Below are 22174 nucleotides of genomic sequence, written 5' to 3'. Positions count from 1 at the left end.
GAAACAAACAAAAACCAGGTGTAACGGCGAAATAATCTCACCTCAAGGTCCATTAAGTAGCAGTGTTGGAACTTTTGATTTGTATCATATGATCTCTGTTGTTTGGATAACTGCTTTTTTCAAGAAAAAATCTCAGAAACTAAACTAGATGGGACTACTTCTTTATACGCCTTAACAGATCGTATAAGAGATACTCAAATTTCATTTGTAGCTGTTGCCTCCTTTTCCTTTTATTCAGTTCGACTACATACCTCCAAATAGATTCCACTAGGCTCTCCGATGCCTGGGTTTTTATCGCAATTTATTTTGTTTGCCAGAACAGAAATGAAGGGGAATTGTTGACTCAGGCTAAGAGCTACGATATCTGCCCCGTGAAGCCGTAAACTGCATCTTTAAATGATGCTAACAAGCTCGCAGTGACACCGTTAATGAGGTCTTGTCGGTGCAGATTTGTTTTCGCATATTATTCTTTAGTAATTAGCAAAGGCAAGTACAGCAGAAGCTGACGACCGTATAGTGCATCTGCAAGTAGCTGGTTGAAAATCTTAACACTGCCTCAACTGGAATCTGACCTGGTGAAAAAAAATCACCCGAGCCTCAGTGTGTTGACAAGCCAAGCCAAGCAATACTTGGTGAGATATTGCAGATGTTTCAAAGAAACCAAGTTGTGGGTGGAATGACCAACCAACGCACTGACAAGCATGCTAGAAACTTTTGATGTACACTACCAATATCACTTTTAGACCAAGTACAAGTACTGTTCAGTAGCAGTCAAAACTTTTGAGACAGGTTCTTATTCTGTACTTTTTTCGTTACTATTTATTATTTTCTACATTGTAGACTAATGCTGAAGACATCACAACCATTCACACTTACACCTAGGGTCACTTTAATGTCACCAATCAGCCTAGTGAGCATGTCTTTGGAGGTTGGAGGGAAGCTGGAGAAAACCTACGCAGACACATGGAGAACACGCAAACCAGAAAGGCTCAGAATCTTCTGTGCCGCCATATTATAGCTTCATGTTATAATACTGACTACTAATACTATACTACCAGACTAATGACAAATGTTTAAAGTCTACAATCAGCAGACTAGTAAGTCAGCAGACTGATAGAGGATATATGAGTGGCATAGTGGATAGAACAGCAATTTAAAACTATAACAGTTTTAAATGCGTCAATTTGACGCAAGAGCTGTAATTAGTCGTTAGTAGTGTGTTTCTGCTTTAGCATCCGAATACTTCTCCACCTTCGGAATCGTCCAGTTGATTGTATTGGATCAATAAAGATGAAATACCGTATTTTCTGGACTATACGCCGCTACTTTTTTCCCACACTTTGAACCATGCGGCTTATGCAAAGATGCGGCTTTTCTGTGGATTTTTTATTTTTTTTTTGTGATAAATTCTTCACAAAAACTGGCCGCATGCGAAAAGCATCATTTTCAGCCAGCTTTACCCCGGGATGACAGCGACACGGAGAGCAACATTGACACAGACACAGAAAAGGTATGTGACGAAGCTCTTCTGAGGCTGTTCAACTCCGACACTGAAGAAGACGACTTCAGTGGTTTCAGTGGGCAGGAGGAGGATGATAAAACCAATAACTTTTCTGTTTTGTTTGATCAGCACTTTTACTTTTATGTTACAGGCACCGTTCGGAAACTCATCAGTTCAGTTATGTTCAGTTAAACTAATCAGTTCAGTAGATATCAGCGGCTTATAGCCCGGTGCGGCTTATATATGTATATTTCCATTTTTTTTTGAAAAACTTTGTGGGTGTGGCTTATATTGAGGTGCGCTCTATAGTCCAGAAAATACGGTACATAGAGCCAACATTACCTGAGGAGGTTCAGAGATACAAACATTTGTGCGACTCATCTTGGGTGAAAGTTCGGTGAACTTTTGGAGAAAGTTTCAATTGCACTTTCATTGTTTAAGGCAGGAAGTGGAAAGTGAAGCAGAAAGTACAAACAAAAATTGGCATTTTTACATGGGCCAGTCAGACTGGCGAGCACACAAACATAAATGGCTCACACAGGCATAAGCTAGTGCGTAAATTACAGCGTCTATGTCCCGCAGTGCTCTAGAAAAGTCCTAAGGTCACTCTGGTTTAGCTCCCATGCCTTTGCTAGCACCTAACCCCCGACCAAATTACCCCCCAGGCGTGTTACACGCCTGTCCACTGGTCCAGTTGTGTTTACCTGGATGAGCAAAATGCAGAAAGCTAATTCCTTGTCCCTGTATACATATAAACATGGGAAATGAAGTTGATCCACTCCTGGTTTTGCTGTCGGTAAACACCTGTAAACTCTAAATGTTTTTCCTTTTAGAGATAGAGACACCATTTCAAACAGCATTCAGTTGGTCAGTGAAGTGTATATTCAAACCAATGTTATGATGCTGTACTTTCATAACCTTCAAAGACAACCGTGTGACAAACTGATAGTACTCCTGCTCTATGCCTCTGACTGTCTTGGACACTTGTAGTGGCGGAGTGGACAATTGAGCTCACCTGACAAGTAGATGTTGTCTCCCGCCGAGATTACGCTGAAGAACTCCCGGTCGTAGAAGGGCAGGCTGGCCAGCGGGTACCACTTACTGTTCTGTGGGTTAAAACAGGTGACCGCTGTCAAGGAACGCTGGTTCATCCCAATAGCCTGACGCCCCCCCACCAGAACTATCACCTCGGCTACACCTAGAACACAAAGGAGCGAGAGGAGGACAGAGGAGCGGGGGTTGCGGGGGTGGACAAAGGAAGGGGAGAGACGGGAGAAAACAGGCCATCAGAAAATGTCTCCACCGGTAAATCAGGGCCAAGATGGAATCAAGGGCTCTTTGAGGCAGTTTAGTGCTGCCGTAACCAGCGGGCATCGTGTCGTGGCATGGTGTCTGACGATTATGGCATTTATATATGGGATCTTTTCACCATTCATCAACTAACACACACCCGGACAAAGATAAACTGTTTAGCTGTTTTGGATTCAGCAGGCCTTGGCTCTTTCTGAGTCAATAAGTTTGTGGGAAAATTCAAAACAAAATGCAGAGTGGAAAAGTTTCCTCTTGGTCACAAGCAACTACTGAGTTATACTTTCCTAAACAGGAAAGTATAACTCTATTACCAAGACTGATGGGGCTGCAGTTTGTCTGGTCGCCGCCCAGCCCTGAAAGCCCTCCTCCCTACGATTCACTCGTCCACTCACTCCTAGCTAAGCACACACAGTTTGGGCATGGCATAGGAGAATCGCAAAATCAATGAGCGAATCAATTTGTGTGCATTTGTATGTGAAGGTGGAACTCGGCTGATTGAGAAGATACTCGGAAACCGCGTTCGGGGCGCGCGCGCACCTCGACGGCGCGTGCACGTACGCACGCACACAAACAGAGCTGGGGGGATAAAGACGCCAGTGATCCAAAACACACAAACAGGTTGGCAGGCTGCCACGCGCGTGTCTCAGGTCCTCTCCGTCTTCAGCGGCGGCAGGCTCCAGTGAGCGGGCGAGGCAAGGCGACGGGCCGACAGACAGAAATGAGCTGTGTGTTTGTAAGCGGCAGGCAGGCGGGTGGGGAAGGCGGGCGGAGGGAGGGAGGCGAGCCAGGAAAGGAAGAGGAAGACGATAAGGAGCGGTGGAGACGGTGTGAGGACAAAAAAAAGAGAGAAATAAAGAAGGGGATGAGAGAAGGAAGGAAAAAGGGGGTTGAGATGGGACCGGGAGGGAAAGCTAATCTTCATACACTCCAAACCAAAGCTAACCACTGGTTCACCTGCTTGGATCGATACTCTTTCACACATACCCTCTCCTGACAGGGAACATACACAGGCGTCTGTCTTTCCCTTCTGCTTCTTCCTGTTAAAACGATCCCCTCCCCTCCTTTTTTTTTTCTTTTTCTCTTTTCCTTAAGCTTCTCTTTTTGTTTTTCAAAGCTGGTAAAAACAGAAAGTCTGTCTCCAGGAAGACGAACAAGGGTAAAAGAGGAGAAAGATAGAAAAATTACAATGGGCTTTGCTCAAGCTGAGCAAACAGTCAGAGCAGTAAGCACTGCCTCAGACATATCGTGGACACACAGCTTAGACTTAGTGGACAGCTTAACGCTGGCCGGCTTTTATTCCTCGGCGAGATTCTAAAAACGTGTTCCCCCTGTGTAGGACAGGAGGGGGAAAAGCGACGGCTCAAGGAGAAGTTGTGACAGTGTCGCCGAGAAGATGGAGGTCTGGTGCACCGAGCTAAAAAAAGGGACGATGGAGACAAAATGCGGAAGGTGGGGGAAGTCGCCGCCCGCTGAAAGAGATTTCGGCTTGAACTTGTTCCCGTCGCGGGTTCGTTTTCACAGCTCCGTGGCATCGTGACCCCGGACTCCGAGCCTCCGACAGCCTTGAGGACCTCCAACAGACCTTGGATATTCAGTTAATAAATGGAACTGTGGCTTTATAGGACAGTCGCAGCTACAGTAGCTCGACAAAAAAGAAAAAAAAAGAAAGAAAAAAAAGAAAGAAAACAGGCTCTTTGTCTTCCCTCTCATGAGCCTCCAAACGTACCTACACACACATTAATTACACTGACTTTGTTCCGCTATTGTTCCATTTCATGATTAGTTCGCCTCTATTGCCGTGCATGTTTGTACACCATTTCCCTTTATCACGCGCCATTTTTCAACTTTATTGGATTTTAAGAGCACGGCTCTATTCTGTGCCTTTATTGGACCGAATTCCTCATCCCTTTTCATCTCCGTTTTCTTTCATCTTATAAGCCATTTCACTTTGTTGATATTGACTGCCTCAATTAACTTGGCAAACTTTCTGTGTCTGTCTCTGAGCCAAACTGGGGATTCTCCTTCTGTGAGCACATCAATCAATGCTCTGCTGTTAATACGCGGCCCTTCTGTAGAGGCTCAGCGTCCAGGGAGAAATATTAAACGTCTCCTTTTTTTTTTTTTTTTTTTTTTACATCTCCAAACATTTAGGAAGATGTGCTACATTTCCAGCCAGCGCAGGCTCGACGTACTCTTTAATCGCGGGCTGTTTTTCTACGTACGACTTCTTTTCCACCACCACGTTAGCTAATTAGGCCAGCTTAAGCAGCTCCATATGCCGCGGCAACACGACGAAAAGGTGCGTGTCTGTGCGCCCGCAGGTTTTTATTATCACCTAGCGCACATGTTCGGGGCTGCTCTCTGTTCTTTCCGCTTGGACGGACACGTCAGGGAGAGTCCACATCTGGGCGCCGAGGCTCTGACCCCTGAAGCCCCGAACGCAACCACGCACCAACATGGCCCAACGCCGGCCTGTCAGAACGCAACAAAACACGAGAGCGGCACCGCTGACGGAGAGGTGGTGGTGGGGGGGGGGGTTGGATCAGATGGTTGCGTGGGCACACTGTGTGCATATGTGCGAGTTTTTCTCAGACAATGAAGCCTCACAGGGACGGCTGTCAGTCAGTCTGAGGTTTGACGGGAGTTAGGTAGGGGAATGAAAGGATGGAGGATCGAAGGAGGGAGATGAGCGGTTGGGGATGAAGGGATAACCAATTCTTGACAGCTCTTTTTTTTTTTTTTTTCCTGACAGAGTTAATACCCATGGCAGTTTGGGGAGAAAACGTCTCCTTCCCTTGATTGTTACTGACCTTTTCATATACTGTTGGCATATTTTTAACCTTCCTACGTACCAAGAGAAAAATCAATTTGGCCCAAGCGTTGAGCAGCACAGTTCTTTATCAGTGGGAAAAAAAAAATAAAGAAAACTTCACAGACGGTGCATACATTTCTTGGCCGGCCCTCGTAGATTTAACACTACAACACCGAAGATCAGACATTTGAAGCAAAACCTCGGTAGCGCTGACAGAAGCTGGCTGGTCATAGCCCTGGAACAAAGCTTTGTTTTGGAGGTTTAAGTGAAATTCAGTGATGTAGAACACTTTTACTCACTCACTCTTCCTCTCTCTCTCTCAACCTACAGGAGATTTCACCTTCTCTCTCCCGCTCTCTCTCCCAAACCCCAGGAGTCTTTGCTCTGCTTCTGATATACTCTCCATTTCATCGTCTCTCACTGATGCATGCGCTTTTCACCCAAACGCTACATCCTTTTAGGACTTCAACCAAGTGCATTTTCTCAACTTCAGCTTGGTCGGCGGTGTGCGCTTTTGCGTAGCTGAGGTTAACGGCTGATATTGCTCCGGTTGAAGAAAAATAAGATCTACGCTGATGAAGCAGAGGGTTTGTTACACAGAACTACGCAGGAGGTCGTCCTTGAAACGGGAAGCTGTTTGGAAAGGCACTGTCAATACTTAGATAGTGGATGGTCTTTACATGGTAAATAGTCCTTATTTATGTTTTGGTGTTCTACCTCTTGTGCTTTACAGTCCCAAGGACATATACCGATCAGCCACAACATTATGACGGGAGCAGTAAATAACATCGACCATCTTGTGACAACTCAATGTTTTGCTGGGAATTTCTTTGGAGTTGGCATTCGAGTGGATGTTGCTTAGACATGTACTGCCCACTTAGACCAGACCAGGCACCTCCTCCCCAAAGCAATGGCAATGGAGTCAGCAGTCACCCCCAGCAGGATGCAGCCTGACACAGCCGCATGCACAAAAACGGAATCAGAATTGTTTTAAAGCAACTCAAAAAACATGAAAGACAGCATAAGGTTTACTCTACTTTCAAATTCACTAGATCCCAAACTGATCAAGTATCTGGGGGGTGATCCACACATGATCAAGACACCAAAGGACACCCTCAGAAGGCCCGTGTCCGTTCTCTGATGAGTCACAGCTGTTTTTTAGGCACCACGGAGGCCCACACAATATTAGGATGGTGGTGGTCATAATGTTATGCCTGATCCGTGTAGCTACCCACCTCTCCACACAAATGCACACGTTCGCACTATAATGCCGAGCACTCGCAGCAAATAAGCGGTCGGTGCTCGTGCTCAAGGGGGACTGAAGCGCTAAACCTCTGATTTGTGGACGACCTGCTCTTCCCACCGCCATCGACGGCAGCCGCCATCGCTGGGCATCGCGCGCGCACCGTGGCTGCCAGTGGTTCCTCACAGGACTCGGAGCAGCCCGCGCCGCGGTGGATCAACCGCGAACGCGAAGCTCGGAGCCTGGCGAACGTGTAATGCCGTGTGATCTCATAATCTCACAAATCTCAAGAAAATCCAGCTGCCTCTCAAGGTAAAATTAGAGCAGCGAGCAGCGCGCCAACGAATATGACAGGGGCCGCGATGGAAAACATCTGGAGTGCGGCATTAATTCCTTCACAAGGAGGTCTCAGTCGTTCTGAGCCCGCTACCGTGCGGCGAAAAAAAAAAAAAAAAGAAAAATGAAAAGATGTGTTCTGAGGGATGGACTAGCATGTGAAAAAGCGGGACTGCAAATTGAAGCTGATGCCCACCCACGGAGCGTGTGATGCGAATACACACATACACAAAAACACACCCTGACAGCGTATTGCTTCCAACCAATTCGACTAAATGAAACCTGTCTGTGACAGGAGCATGCCGCCCTCGCTTTACCTCACGCTGGAGCGAGCGGATTCTCACTGCGGACACGTGGATGTACAGTCACAACCGGGAGGAGCTGAGGCTGATGGAAAGATGAAGACGGGAAGGAGCGATTCTGTCGCTTCCTCTCCCCTGCTGCCACAGTTGGGTCTTATCTCACCTTTTCCTTGGCCTCCTCGCTCTCCGCCTCATGCTGCGACCATTCCTTCCTTATTCCCCTTCTTTTCTGGCCCACGGCTAACACTTCCCCTCCCAGTCTCCCACTCTCCTCTCCGGAACTACAGGAGATTCTGCCATCTATACCTCTCTCTTGCCTTCTCTCACTTCAAGTCTTTCTCCGTCAAGCCCCGGGAGTCTTTGCTCTCGTCGCGGTGTACTCTCCGCTTCATCTTCCTCCACCGCTCGCTGCTCTTTCAGCCCGTGAACCCTCTGCCCGAGTGCTGCATCCTCTCGCGGCCTCGCTTTAACCAGCGATCCTTTGCAGCCGAACCAACGCGCTCGCCGGCCAAGAGTTGTCCGCTCAACGTCAGGTGTCCTTGCTGATAAAAGCCTTGCACTATACAAAACAGCTCCGTCCCAACAAATAGCGGCTCCAGAGCCTCCAAGGACGAGAGCTCAAATTTTCCATTAAGCGCTTTAAAGAATTTTAACGTCTACAATTTTCCCCACATCCGCAAGATGAATATGATAATGTGAGTGACAGCACCGTAACCGCAACTAAAGGGACCTTGAGGTGTGATTGCTTTAATACCAGCTTGATTTGTAAACCTGAACCCTGCTGTAGCTGCTGCTGCCGCTGCTGCTTCTGACGGCAACGCAATCTACAAACTGCAAAAACACAACGAATGCGCCACGAGTCCCCTCACGCGGTGTTCCCTTTTATATTTTGTACAGTAGAGGGAGAAGCTACAGTAATAAACTACCTGCTGATTCAAACCGTTTCCCCCTAGTTTGATGTTCTGTCTTTAAAATAAACCGTCACATCAGAGGGTGACAGGTCACACGCTGCTTTCAAAGGCCTTTCGGTTCAGTCGGGATTGTTTGTGCGCCGCTGATTCTGACAGTGGGAGCGCAGAACGAGGCTTTTTCAAATATGTTTTATGAAGCTCAGCGCAACCCCAGTTCAATCAATGAGGCTATCTTTATCCTCTCTTCCTTTTCACGCTCACGCGCTTTTCACGCTCGCGTAATCAGATGATTACGACGGGTTTCCAGCGCGGTCAGCGGTCATTGATCAGCTGATCATTCCATCGCCGTCAGACTTTAAACGCGCTCTCCTCTGCTGCCGTCAGCTGCCACTTCAGTTGCCCACCCGGTCCTCTCCTCATCCCAGCACGCTCCTCTTCCAATCACCGGCAGCAGCAGCAGCAGCAGTGTCTAGACCTAGGTTGGTTTTTCTATACTAAGCGCGGCCTCGCCCCGTCCCGCTGTAATGCGATCACAGCTGGGTCTAAAGCCTATCATATTTCCCTTACTGCGCTCATTATTAGATGAAATCTTTACCCCTCACTCGCAAAGAAATCTCTCCTGATTGAAATAAGGTTAATATCTCAGCAACAGCCTATGTGAAGTTATTGCATTATAACTGTGTGTGGGTTTCACTGCCCTTTGGATATACTGTAATTGCAATTGTAGGCGAGTAGACTTAGCTCTTTCAGTCACCAGTGAGGGGAGCTATTGCCAAAAGCTAGTGATCCGGTCAGTGACCCCCGGTCTCTCTGTTCAGCTCGAGGATTCAAGCGTTAAAGATTTGTTTATGTATTAATATAACCGCCACTTCTAAACATCTTCTCTGATTCTTAATATTTGCTGCATACCTCTTAATGTTTACATTTAAACTGAGAAATATGCATGGCTACACTACACAACAGCTCAAATAATTGCTCATACAATGAGATTATGACAGTTTCGGCTCTATTTTTATTTGTTTTTCATTAGTCTTTATTACTGTTCTCTATCAAATCTATCTGGTTTCATAGAGACACTGAGCAAATAAATCACAGGACAGCACAGATGACAATGACAAACAACCATGTAGCGTGACAAAAATAAATTCATAAATAAAGAAGGAATAATCTCATGTTAACTACAGTGGCATATATATATATATATATATATATATATACAAACATACATATATATGTGTGTGTGTGCGTGTGCATGTGTGTGTCTGTGTGTAAAAATATGCTACATTGTATAAAAGGTTAAAAAAAACTACAAATCGTTTTATTCAATGGTTGCCACGGCCACAGTGAGACCAGCAGTCTGTCTCCTTCGTAGGGCTCAGAGCCACTTACATCTCACACCGCCGGTCCATAACCATTTCCTCTTATCTCAGCCTCTCCTCTATTCTCTCTTTTTAGCTTTTTCTTTTTTCTTTCTTTTTTTTTTTTTTTTGCTAATCCCATGATTTCTTTCCCAGGGTGTTAATTTGCTATGGTGAGGATCACGGTGCCAAAGGCTGCCAAATCATGTCAGTGTCCAAAAGAGGTAGAGGGTGAATCATTTTATATCTGTCAGCAAATGAAATGTGGGCTCTGGTGACTGACTGACTGATTAGCGTACTTGGAAATTAAACCCTTTTTCAAATCAATACGCATCCTCAAACCATGTTTAAAGGCTCGGTTCACTCAAATGTCTCACTTACCAGGTCTGGCCATGCAGATTTGACTGATTTTATTTCTTTGGGGAGGATTGTTACTGAATTTTTATTTTCAAACCGAGTCCCCAATAAAAGACAATCCACGTAACTTAGTAGTTGCCCCTTTTCCACCACAGCTGTTTTGGAATCAGTGCCTGACTTAGCACTGGTTCTTTTCCACCACCTGAGCACCCGTCAAACCGGTTCCAAATCGGTTCCATGGTTCGATACAGGTCTGAAGCAAGCAGCAAGTGCTAACTTCGAGCTGGGCTAACGAGGTGCCAGAGCTAAGCACCGATGGCGCGTCATCACCGAGCGGAGCTACAGACCAAAGCAAGGAACAGCGAAAGCTACGAACCGCCATTTTTAAAACTACAACCAGCAGGTCGCATCAAAAAGAAAGGAAAGAATTATAGGTGATAAAAACAGGCAGCACTGAGGAGGACTCTCACACAAAACCGGTGCTCCAACAAGCACAAAGAGAGGTGGCTGCTGCTGCTGGCTGTGACCGGACCAGCTTCCAAGCTAACTTCCCCTACGGGGACCAGAACAGAGAACTGGCCGAAAAGAATCCCACACCTACACCTGACCTACATCCACGTGAGCACGCTTTACGCTAATCTAATGATGTGGCTCTGACTTGGCTCTGCTTGACCCTAAGGACAGAGCACACGAAGAGAACCCACACAGACACAGGGAGAACATAAACTCCACACAGAAAGACTCTGAACCCAGACTTTCTTGCTGTGAGGCACCAGCGCTAACCACCGCACCACTGTTCCTGCAGGAAGAACTAACCCTTTACAACTTGTAGTGGTTAAATCTCATACATCATGATTTGATGCGGGCGCACAGGCGCCCACGATCCCGCCGGCCAAATCCGTACCATCAGCACATGCGATGTCACGGCTTAGAGCAGGCATCGCTGTTGAATATTGGATGAGGCTGAAGCAGCCTTCCAGCCTCGAAGCAGGTACAGCAGGTCAAAGTGCCAGATGTGGCATGAACGATGCCGAGGCTGATCCATGTTCCTGTAAACGCTGTTCACTTTGGGCCCGAGCACGAACCGCGGCTCAGGAACAGAATGAGTCAAGTTTTTTGGCAGCAGCCGAGGCAATCGCTCACCTGTCTCCGGCTCCCTTTCCCTCCTTCCCAGTAGCTCAGGCTGACAGTAGTCACTAGTCAAAAGGTCAAGTGGAAAGAATCTTAATTTTGGCTGCAGACCAGAGGTTACTAATCTGGATTTACTGCCACCATGTTACATTTATGAGCCAAGATTGATGTGTTTGCTCGAGATTTCGCTGGTAAGCCGAAGGAATATCAAAAACGCATACTCTCAATTCTCCAGTGAATTGCTGCATCCGACTTGCACTCCGTTGAGCTCGCTTGTTCTGTTTCTCCCCCCCCCCCCCTCCCTCCCTCCCTCTCTCAAATACCATCTCCGACTCCAGAAATAAAATCGGAAGAGGATCCGCTGAAGGGCACTCTTCACACAGAGCGATTAAGACATTTCTGGCACATTCTCCTGCATCCTGCTTTTTCCAGTATGAGAGGTGAAACAGAGTAATCTCACGCTGCATTGGCTCTAAAAGACAAACCAGGCTGAATAATTACACAGAACAGGACAATAATCAACACAGTCCTGACATGAGAAAAAAAAAAAAAAAAAAGCTTATAATTGTCTTTCCAAACTGCTGACAGCTTCCCCGCCACCACCGCCTTGCTTAACGGTTAGCGTTGAGGGTGTGCAGCCAGACAGAAAGATGACAAATAAATTCAATTATTCCGAAAAAAAACTGTCACCGACTGCTGTTGAGGAGCAGTTGAGGAAACGAGAAGGGGGGATCACTGAGGCAGATTGTTAATCGGACCAGAGCCAAAAGCAGTAGGTGGCAGACTTCAGCGGAAAGTCATCTGGCGATCTTTTATGTTCTCCTTACAAGGTGTGAATCCTGTACTCCCTTTTCTTTAGAGCGGCTGCACGTTACGCCGGTTCTCCGAGGAGCTGCTGGCTGGCTGAGGTGTGAATGAGTAGATGAATGTCACGCCCACAGGCACTCAGACGCCTTGGTATAGCCTGTTTTTTTTTTTTTTTATTGTGCTTGCAAACCACACTGCTCTGCTGAAACCTAGCCAAATCAGACCACCACAAAAAACAGGCTTTAATAGGCTTGCCTCATGTTGCGGGGATGTAAAATCGCCAATAAGATTCGGTATCAAAATTTCCATAGTAATTTAGAGAGCAGATTATATCCTACTGTAACACGAGCCACAGGTCTGATCTCAGTTTGAAAAGAAAATCTTGTTCTAGGCAGCTTTAATGTCTGACTGCGCAACATATGCAAGGCGTGATTACACACACACAAATGACTGCCTGAATCTGCAACATGCACCAAGTCTTATCACAGTAACTGCTGTGTGTTACTGTAGTTTTGTTTTTTTTCTAACTCTGCTGCCCTCTTATACACCAACGCTCGATTACAGACGATGAAATGGACACAGAGGAAGACGGACCGGGAGGGAAAAGCAGGGCTACTGTTTAAGGATTCCCTCCCACAGTGTATGCATTTAAAGGTTTAACAATGTGAGTGTGCGCGAGCGAGACAGAGACACAGTGTGAGCCGAGCTGGACCCCCGCGTCTCCTAGTCATTACAGCTCATTTGTCTGAGTGCTATTCCACTTGGCTGGGTTGAGTTAACAGTTTGCCCTGGCGCTCTCCACCCTCCTCTGAGCCGAGCACAGCGACACATGTGGAGACAAGAAAATGGGAACATAATATATGAGTTCGTCTGGACACATGCACACACGCACGCACACACACACAAACAGCATGAGCTCTGAAGAAAACTTTTCTTCTTGGCACACAGACACGCGTTTTGTGTAGACGTCAGCGACAAGACAGAAAGTCAGCGCGCAGCTTACGACTTAAGGGCTAAACTGTTTGTGAGGAAACACGCTGCACCAGCGGCTCTTTAATCCCTCCCCGCCTCCCGATCCCCTGGAAAGTCTAATGACAGTTAATCAGATGCACATCCACAGTCTAATTAACCAATTAGCAGCAAATGGATACACATAAACCACACGAAACGCCACCGATTCATTACGAAATGCTCTTAGTTTTAGTTTTCACTTTACACAAGGCTCTTCCCTGGCCAAATGAGACAAACGGGAAAGCTGCTACCCGCCACCACCTTTCTAATAAGCTGACAGTTGCGTAAGAAACCTGAGGTACAGTACAAAAAAAAAAACACTCAAACACTGTCTCCAAAAAATTACACACTAACACCATCTTAACCTATCTTCCGTGCCACTCTTTGAATTTCAAACTTTTTTTTTTTTTTCCCATCTAACAAGCGCCTAATAAAACGCATCTACTCAATAAAGGCCTCCGGAATATAAAAAGAGTTAAAAAGCGAGACAAAAGACTCACATTTTTTCAGTTAACAAGGCAGTTAAAAAATAAATAAAAACTGCGTGTCACGGCCGTTCCGCCGAATCGTGCGACTTTCCCCTGCTCACGCGACACTGAGGCGCAGAGACGGCTTCAGATCTATTCCAAACCACCTACACGCAGAAGGGAACGGTGTGTTGATACGCCGGGGGCCCGCCGGAGAGACTGATCCGCAATCAATAAACACTGAGGAATTGAGTAAAGAAGTTCCAACAAAGCAGCGCAGCGGGGGTCTATTTAAAGAAAAGCCTGGAAAAACAAGACAATTAAAGGGCGTGTAAAAACCATCTGCTTGTATTCAGCCACAACAGAACTCAGGTTTTTTTTTTGTTGTTGCTTACAGCTAATGGAGCAAGTGCTCATTAAAATGACTCCCTTTTTGTTGAACTAAAAAAAAAAAAAAAGTCCATGTTATTCTATCCTATAAACACATTGCAGACTGTGTCTTCATAGGCCATTAATATTCATATTAGCGGTTATCTTATCCTTGACATGAGTTATGAGCCTAATTTGTAAAAACGTGGAGCTAGTAAATGTACACCATCTCAGGAATGATGCAAACCCATTTACGTGACTGGTAACGTTTTGGCAGGTTTTTCCCCCGTGATGTTACATTTGAAACTGTCAATCCGCATTCGTGTCCAACAGATTGGTACTATCTGCAGCTCTGCGGTGTTTTTAAGTGATAATTCGGCGTCCTGTAACTTCATGCGTTTTAAATTCATTTGCACGGCTCTCTCATTGGGGTGTTTTTTTTCCAGCAGCAGTCGACAGGTGTTTTCAGCAGGAAAGCTACTATTCACTAACTGCCCAGCAGGCTCAGACTGTCAATCTGGCAAATCTGGCAATTGCCAGATGGGCTGGCCCACATAGTGGGTTGCAAGGCCACCAGCAATGTGGGATAAAATTACAGGGGAAAAAAAAAAATTCTACTGATTGCGGCCCACTCGGTGTTGGAACCGTGCCTCTGACCTCTGCTTCTGGTTAAGAAGACAATGGTCTCTTTATTTTCCGTTTTAATCAAGTTCATTGTCATTATCTCCTGCAAGAACTAAGTTCACGCAGCATAATTATACCTTACAAACAGTGCCGTCCATGCCAACTTTACATCCTTTATTATTTCTGAGCCCGTATACTGCACGTTATAAATAGCCACATATTCCTGGGTGGATGGTGGGAAAAATGGAGACGGTCCAGACAATGATCTACCCAACCGTGCTGGCTAGCATCAAGCTGCAGTCACATCGAGCTACTAGCTATCAACACTGGAGCAATCAGGAGCTAAAACCTCAGAGATGTTTTCCTGCAGGACTAGAATATTGGACGTTATTGCCGTTATGGCAACTTTAGGAGATATACAGTACTGGTCTTGTTGAATATGTTGGAGGACAGTTAACAAGTAGCGATGCTAAAGTAGCTGTATGCCAACCACGTGTTGGTGTTTTAGCAGTACAGCACGATGTCGCAGTAAATTGACCTTTCTCCTTTTGAATACAAAATGACCTCACTTCATTAATTTGTCCTTTTCGAGTGTCATTTCGTGAGTTCTGGCCAACCTTGACATAAAAACTGTAATAGTATCATCCTTTAGTCAAAGTAGCTATGTGCCATATTTGAAAAAAAAAAAAAAAAAATCCATCAAGTCATTCCTGAAATATCGTTTTCACAGTAATAGGCCGTATGGATGTATCTGACAACCTGAAGACACGCGGCACTTGAATTCCACTCTAATAGCGTCCCATTCCTTATTTCCTTAAAAGAGGCAATTATTTGAGAAGAGCGATGCACCTCTCCTATCGATCCGTCACGTGACACGGCCATCGGCTGATCAACTTAGCTTCGAGAGAGAGCGGAAAGCAGCAGAGAGAAAAGCAGCTGGTCTGGCTCCATCAGAGCCAGCAGAATCTGCCTCCTTGCAACTCTAAGGCGCGCTAATTAACAGACAGAAAAACAATAAGCATAATCCCCAAATACCAGACTTATTGCTCTGCAAGATTCTAATAAAAATAGCTTATGTTATACGCTTGTTAAAAGTGAATATATATATAATTAGCATTCTTTTCCACCATAAATTATAATTTTTTTAAATACACATTAACATGAATCCAATATATTTTAAGTCAGCCCTTCACTCATTTAATGCAACGTTTCACACAGAGCCTATTGTGTCCCCAGGTGAAATCCACACAATATTATATACAGTATATACAGATATATGTATGTTAAGTTTAATATAGCACACATATAATAGGTCGGGGGTCCTTACTTAATCTCTCCATCAGTTTTTATTTTTCCTCGGCCTGAAATACGTTGAAAATCCCCAATCTAGAAGGTAATTAAAAACCTGCCTCACAAGTAACTTAAATTTAGAGGCTGAAAGAGTGCAGTTCAATCCTTGTCATCAAAAGTGAAATGAGTGAATGTGTGAGGTCTTCAGACACGTGCCCATGCGCCAACAGACACACACGCACGCGCGCACGGCAATACACCGCACATATGCACGCGACTCGCAAGTTCACAGATTGACTGCGCTCAGCAAGAAGTGCTTCACGGATGGCAGTTTTCCTTTCTTTTTCCGCTTGACAGACTTATCAGCCCGGCTCAGGTGGTGCCCCATCTGCTCGTGCACATTTAAAATATACACACAAACACCCACTTACTGCTTACACAAGGAGACACATGCTCAAGGAATAAACTCAATCAAATGTCTGCCCTTCAAATTTCATTTCTGATCCCCCTGGCTCCTTCTCCTCCTCCTCCCACACCTCCCTCCCTCCCTCTCTCTCTGACCACGTGCTGACCTCTCCTCCCGATCTTTCACGTCCTCCCACTTTCTTATCCAACAACCTCGAACTCCCCTTCCAGCCTGTATCTTATCTTTCCTTCCGGCGCCGCGTCTTTGCCACAGTCCCAGTGACCACGCGCCCCGCTGTGCAGAGCCCACCCTGTCCAAAGCAGCAGATGGTTGAGCTGCACATGCATGCAGACAAGCAATCACGACTGCTGACATATACACGCTCAGGCATAATAAACACACCCAGGGCTACGGGGGGATGCGTGCGATCGCACGGGGCGCCGAGGTACGGCGTATTTACCGCCGGAGAACACAAACGTGAAGGCGAAAGGCTTGGCCCAGGCAGCCAGTCGTAATAGAAACTTCGGCTTCAAGACGAGTTCAGAACTTGATCGGGAAAACTTACATATATTTCTTATTCATCGAGCCATCGGGGTATAATGCATCATGAATGTATTCATCCCGGCAGCATTTATGCATTTATATAATTCTGTTGTACAGAGCCACGAGCTACCGTGAATCAATACGCACTTCAGCCTGCATAATGGGGATGGAGCACGCATAACATATGCACATACCAAACACAATAAAATGGGCCTTGACAGAAAATGCTTCAAGAAAGAGCTGGAAACAAAGAGAAACAACTGAATCGTGGATGAGTAATGCGATGGCGCTTAGCGTATGTAACGCCACAAATGTCTTTTCCCAAGAGGCTTTATAAAAACCTCATGCGACTACATTAAGGGCAATTAAAGATGCTAAAATACTGACCCGGCACAATACTCTCCATGTTTGTTTATTAGCAAATAAACACGATGGCTGGACAACAGTCGGCTGGTAAACTGACCTCTCCATAAAGTGCCATTTGTTAGGCAATTATCTTTATTCTACCAAGCAGAAAATAACTGAATGGTAAGGTGTGGTGGTGCGAAACTCATAATACCATGCAGACACTATAATTAGGCAGCTCTTTACAGGGGAAAGAGTGGAGTCCTGGCCGACCTGGGGGAAAAATCCAACGGCCAAAAGCAATTTGCAGGCGCCTTCCAATTTCCATGAATTATTCTTTGATTTTAACGATGTAAACAAACGCGGTCTTCAAGCGGCTTGGACATCGGCGGCAGTCAGACAGTGAGTGATTGTCGGCCCCGCTCGGAGGGCGAGAAACCTGCCCGCGCCTAGCTGATGTTAAAAAGTCGTTAGGAGATGTTTACGGGGCTGAGTTTGTTCTTCAGCACGTAAAGCCCCGATAAAAGCCGCTGCTGTCGGCCAAGATCAACTTTTCGTGGAAGGGATTTGTCTAAAAAAAAAAAGAAAAAGCTCTTGTAATGTTTGACAATATGTGCACAATCAGGTATTTTGAGGTGGCTTTGTGTAAATTGCTCCTTTCCAGTCGCGGACTAGAATCAATACAATTCAGCGGCAACTCTGGGTCTCCTTGTGGGTCTCTGTCACTGGGCTGCGGTGAAATGGGAATAGCGTGCGGGTGCACATTGTGTTCTGGGTCAGTAAAGTGGGAGGCACATCATGTGACCTCCACCAAAGCCAGGTCAAGGATGATGTACACCAGCAAATCCGCGTTTTCTTATATGTGTGTCTGTGTGTGTGTATGTACCAGCGGAAAGTCTTGGCCGAGTCCTGGGCGTCTGCATCTCTTGCCGGGCGTGCGGCAGCATGTGGTAGCGCTTGGCCTCGTTGACCAGGTCGCGGCACGCCTCCGACGACTTGATCAGCTCCTCGTTGTCCACGACGTTCAGCAGGTAGGACGGGTGGATGAAGGGAAGACGCACCGTCGCTAGCAGCTCCGACAGATGCTGGGGAGGCAGTCATGGGGGAGAAAGAGGGATGATTAGATGTTGGATCCCGCAATCAGCGAGCGACGCTTAAACACAAAAAGGCAAGAGACAAAAGCAAACACTGGTTAAAAAGAAAAAAAAAAAAGAGCTTAACTTTTTTTTTTTTGAAACTGTGGCGATCAAAGAGCGGTGGATCAGAATCAGTAAATAAAGACAGAACGGTTTGACGGAACGGTTGGAATAACTCCTAAATCCACTCTAAATGTTTATTTGCTCATCAAATACCTTCTTTTACAATATCTTGAAAGAAGACGGGGGGAAATAAGCTACAGCGTGAAGAAATCCGGCAGTATCCAACCCATTAGATCTGTCAGTGTCAAGGCCTCAAAGCTTCAGTTTAATTATTTTCATACCTGCAACTAAATGCAGAAAAACCTTCAAAGACCCTGACTTTTTCTTGAACACCATCATAAGCGGATTCACACGCGTAATTCTTTCAAAAGCAGCTCCTTGGGACTTACTCGTAATTCAGTCATTAAAAGTTATTCATCACCGAACAAGAAGCCTCGGATAACATTTTGCAAACTTTCCCGTAAAGATCCGCGCGCCATCTCGCTTTCATATGTGCATTTGGCTGCGCTGTCAGAGCTGAAACGAGGCAGCGGGGGGTACATCTAGCTTCTGCTTCTGATTTTTATAATTTATTTCTTTTTTGTTTTTTTCGTTCCGTCTCCAAATTAAATCTTTTAACAGATAGCTAATGTTCTTTTGCAGCTAAATTTACACCCGGTTCTGGCTAATCACAAGCCATTCAAGCCAAGATGCTGCCGTGTCGTTAGTTTAATTTGTTTCAGGGTAGAAGGAAAAATAAAGATTCATTCCGCATGATTGTGGCTTAAAACACTGGCCCCCTTTAATTCCCTGAGATCCTGAGTCGCCTCACGATGATTAGTTCTTTGAACCTGAATGGTGAAAATCCCGGAGCGCGGCGACATGAATGTTTCTGCTAATGTTTGTTAGCATCTCCGGGTATACGTCCATTTATGTGTGCTTATACTACATAGGTGTTCAGACGTAGAGGAAGGGCAGACTGTTGCCATGGCAACCTTGTCTATAGCTCTGGCTGCAGCGTTTTTTTTTTATTTTTTATTTATTATTATTATTCTTTTTTCCCTCCCTGTATGTGTGTACAAGTGCATGTATGCCCACATGGGAGTCTCATCTAAGTGGACAGTAAAAGCTGTAAACAAGCTCGGACGGAGCGACGGAGAGCTGGGTGGAGGATGACCCAGCCGACCTCTCGGCTCAGAGCGAGCGGCGCGGGGAGGGCGACAAAACAACGGACTCAGAGAAACATCGTTCAGGGAAGGACGAATAATAAGCTGACACTCGGCCTAAGCATCTCTCTGGTTCTCCGCCTCCCCCCACCTGAGGCCGTTTCACTCTGGCATGTGTCCCATTTGCTCTCGATCGATGTCCTGGGCTCGTCTGACCAGAAGGGAAAGGAATGAGACAGCGCGGAGAGGGACCGGGGAGACGGCGGCAAAACACAAAAGGACGAGATGAGCTGAAGTGATTTGAAGGGGAAGACGAAAGGGATTGGGGAGAGGATGTGACGCTCGGCGGCGGTCGGAGAAATCTGCTGATGACGAGTCCCCCCGGTCGGGCGCGCTGGGAGCGAGATGCTGTCCTGCAAGTGGGATTGTCTGCTTCCTCCATCCAGCACAGCTGATCACACAAACAGCTCAATACCCACTGAAACGCTAACACTCTAAACACTTCAGCTGAAACGCAGCAAGAAGGTGAAGACAAATCAAGCTACTCAGAATACCGAGATATTCTTATGGGAAGACTTCCGAGCTCAAGCTACCACTTCCAATTAAATTGCCTCCATAGTGGGAGATTTGCCCCAGTAGTTACCAAGTCATGTCACACTCAAACGGAGAACTTAATCTTCAGGCTTACTGCTCTGGACTTCCATTACAAGCTACTTTTCTCCAGGTCTGCCACAACCTCACCTACATTGCTCTTAGGAATTGGTTTCATGTTAGTAATGCCAGTAATCGGATGTGGCCAAAATAACCCGCATACGTTACAGGACAGTGTTTTTAGAAGATTTCTGTTCAATCTGTGGCACTTTGAGGAAGAGGGATTAATGACTTTGTTGTATTTAAAGTAGATCTCGGTGCATGAGATCGCGTTTGTGCAAGAGCAGGTCACCTGAGAGAGGTCCGCCGCTGACCGCTCTGACACTCGGAGCTAAATAAAAGCTGTATTTGGGGCAGCTTCAGCCAGGTGGTGGCCTTAGTGGCACAGCAAAAAAAAAAAAAAAAAAAATGTGTCCAAGCGCCTGCGGATGCATCTTGAAAATTTGCTCTTATTTGGAGAAGCAGGTGGACTGGTTTTAAATTTGTCTCCTCGGTTGCGGAATTTGCATGTTGTGTGATTTTTGTCAAATGGTTTTTCCCCAAACCTCGTGAATCAGTTTGGCTAAAATGTTGAAATATAAACTGATCAGGCACAACATTATGACACATTTTAACCGCTGTCTCTCTGAAAGTGTTTCAGCATTATCATAAAGGGAGGATTTTTTTTTATTTTAGCACTCGTTTTTAACTAACCAGTAAGGCGTAACATTATGACCACCTTCCTAGGTCTCACTTGTGCCTCCGAAACAGTTGTGACTTATCAGAGAAGGGACACGGGTCTTCTGAGGGTGACCTGTGGTGTCTGGTGACAGAATGTTGTTGGGTCCCGTGGGCTGGGGGCAGGGTCTCAGTGGATGAGGCATGTCCCAGTGCATCCCACAGATACTTGATCAGTTTGGGATCTGGTGAACGTGGAGGCTGTTTTTGAGTTGTTCTTAAAGTGTTTTTGTGCGTGTCTGTGTCAGGCTGCATCCTGCTGGAGATGGTTGCTGCTGCTGTCAATGCCCCTTTACAAAAGTACATTAAATTGTCACAAGATGGTTGAAGTTATTTACTTCTTATGTCGGTGGTTTTGAATTTCCCCCAATGGGATCAATAAAGTATCATCTTCTCTTAATGTTGTGGCTGATTGATGTAAAGTAGCTTGAAGGAGTTTGAAGATTTAAAAACTTTAGGCACAACCCGTCAGCAGCTCAAGAGTTCAAGGCATGCTGGACATCTGTGCAGCAGCTCCAAGAAGCACTGTCTCGGCACATTTTGTACCACGCCCACATGATTCTCACGCACACGCTCTCACGCACACACACACACACGCTTAGGTATGTTTTCTCTTACTTGTGGAAAACAAGAACCAAAAAAAAAAAAACAAAAAAAACAAGAACATCCTACAGCTCCATCTGCAAACCCACATCTGTTTCAGCCTCTCTTCACTTGCCAAATATCTCTGAATGGCAGTAAAACTACCTCAAAGAGAGCATCTGGTCTTTGCAAAAAGGTAAGGAAGGCTCCAGCTACCACATGCAGGTAAATATCCGCCCAAAATCACACCCACGCAAGCAAACAGACCCAGAGATATGCACACAGGAATACAGAATGAGGGAGACGGATGCATCCAGCGGTAATGTCTCCAGTATGTTAATGCTGAGTGGTAACCGCATCTTCTTTTGGGTCTCAGCTGATGTTAATTGGATGCTGCACTCCGAAAGCTGATTTGACCGTAGATCTTGTGAAAGAGGTTAAGAGAATTGTACGATCCGAGGCTGACCTGTAATAATCAATTAAACAACCATGACTCAATCGCCTATAAACAGTGTGTGTAACTTTAACTCCCTCCATCTCCCTCCCTCCGTCCCCCAGTTTCTAAAAAAAAAAGAAAAAAGAAAAAGAATTACTCTCATCTCTAATTCTAACTAACTCACTATCTCTCCCACTCCTTTTTCACTTTCTGCCTCGCTCTCCACCTCCATTCCCGCTCCTCGCTCATCCTCCCACACATGCATATATCGGCATGGAAATGAGGGAGAGTTGCACACTTGGTGCTAATATTCAAATCCA

General features: G+C 45.8%; 1 protein-coding gene across 4 annotated transcripts in view; it reads right to left on the bottom strand.

The window, feature by feature from the left end:
- Positions 1 to 22174, bottom strand: part of LOC124998743 (kelch-like protein 29) — a 227690-nt gene that overhangs the window by 37850 nt on the left and 167666 nt on the right. For all 4 annotated transcript variants that reach the window (XM_047573244.1, XM_047573245.1, XM_047573246.1 and 1 more), the window contains 2 exons: positions 18011 to 18209; positions 2517 to 2699 (listed from right to left, as the gene is read on the bottom strand). In XM_047573244.1, coding sequence (XP_047429200.1) covers positions 2517 to 2699; positions 18011 to 18209 — 382 coding nt within the window. The remainder of the gene's footprint in view (positions 1 to 2516; positions 2700 to 18010; positions 18210 to 22174) is intronic.

The sequence above is a fragment of the Mugil cephalus genome, chromosome 21, assembly GCF_022458985.1.
Source record: "Mugil cephalus isolate CIBA_MC_2020 chromosome 21, CIBA_Mcephalus_1.1, whole genome shotgun sequence".
Taxonomy (NCBI): domain Eukaryota; kingdom Metazoa; phylum Chordata; class Actinopteri; order Mugiliformes; family Mugilidae; genus Mugil; species Mugil cephalus.
The sequence above is the reverse complement of the archived record's forward strand: the minus strand, read 5'-3'. Positions and strand labels throughout refer to the sequence as shown.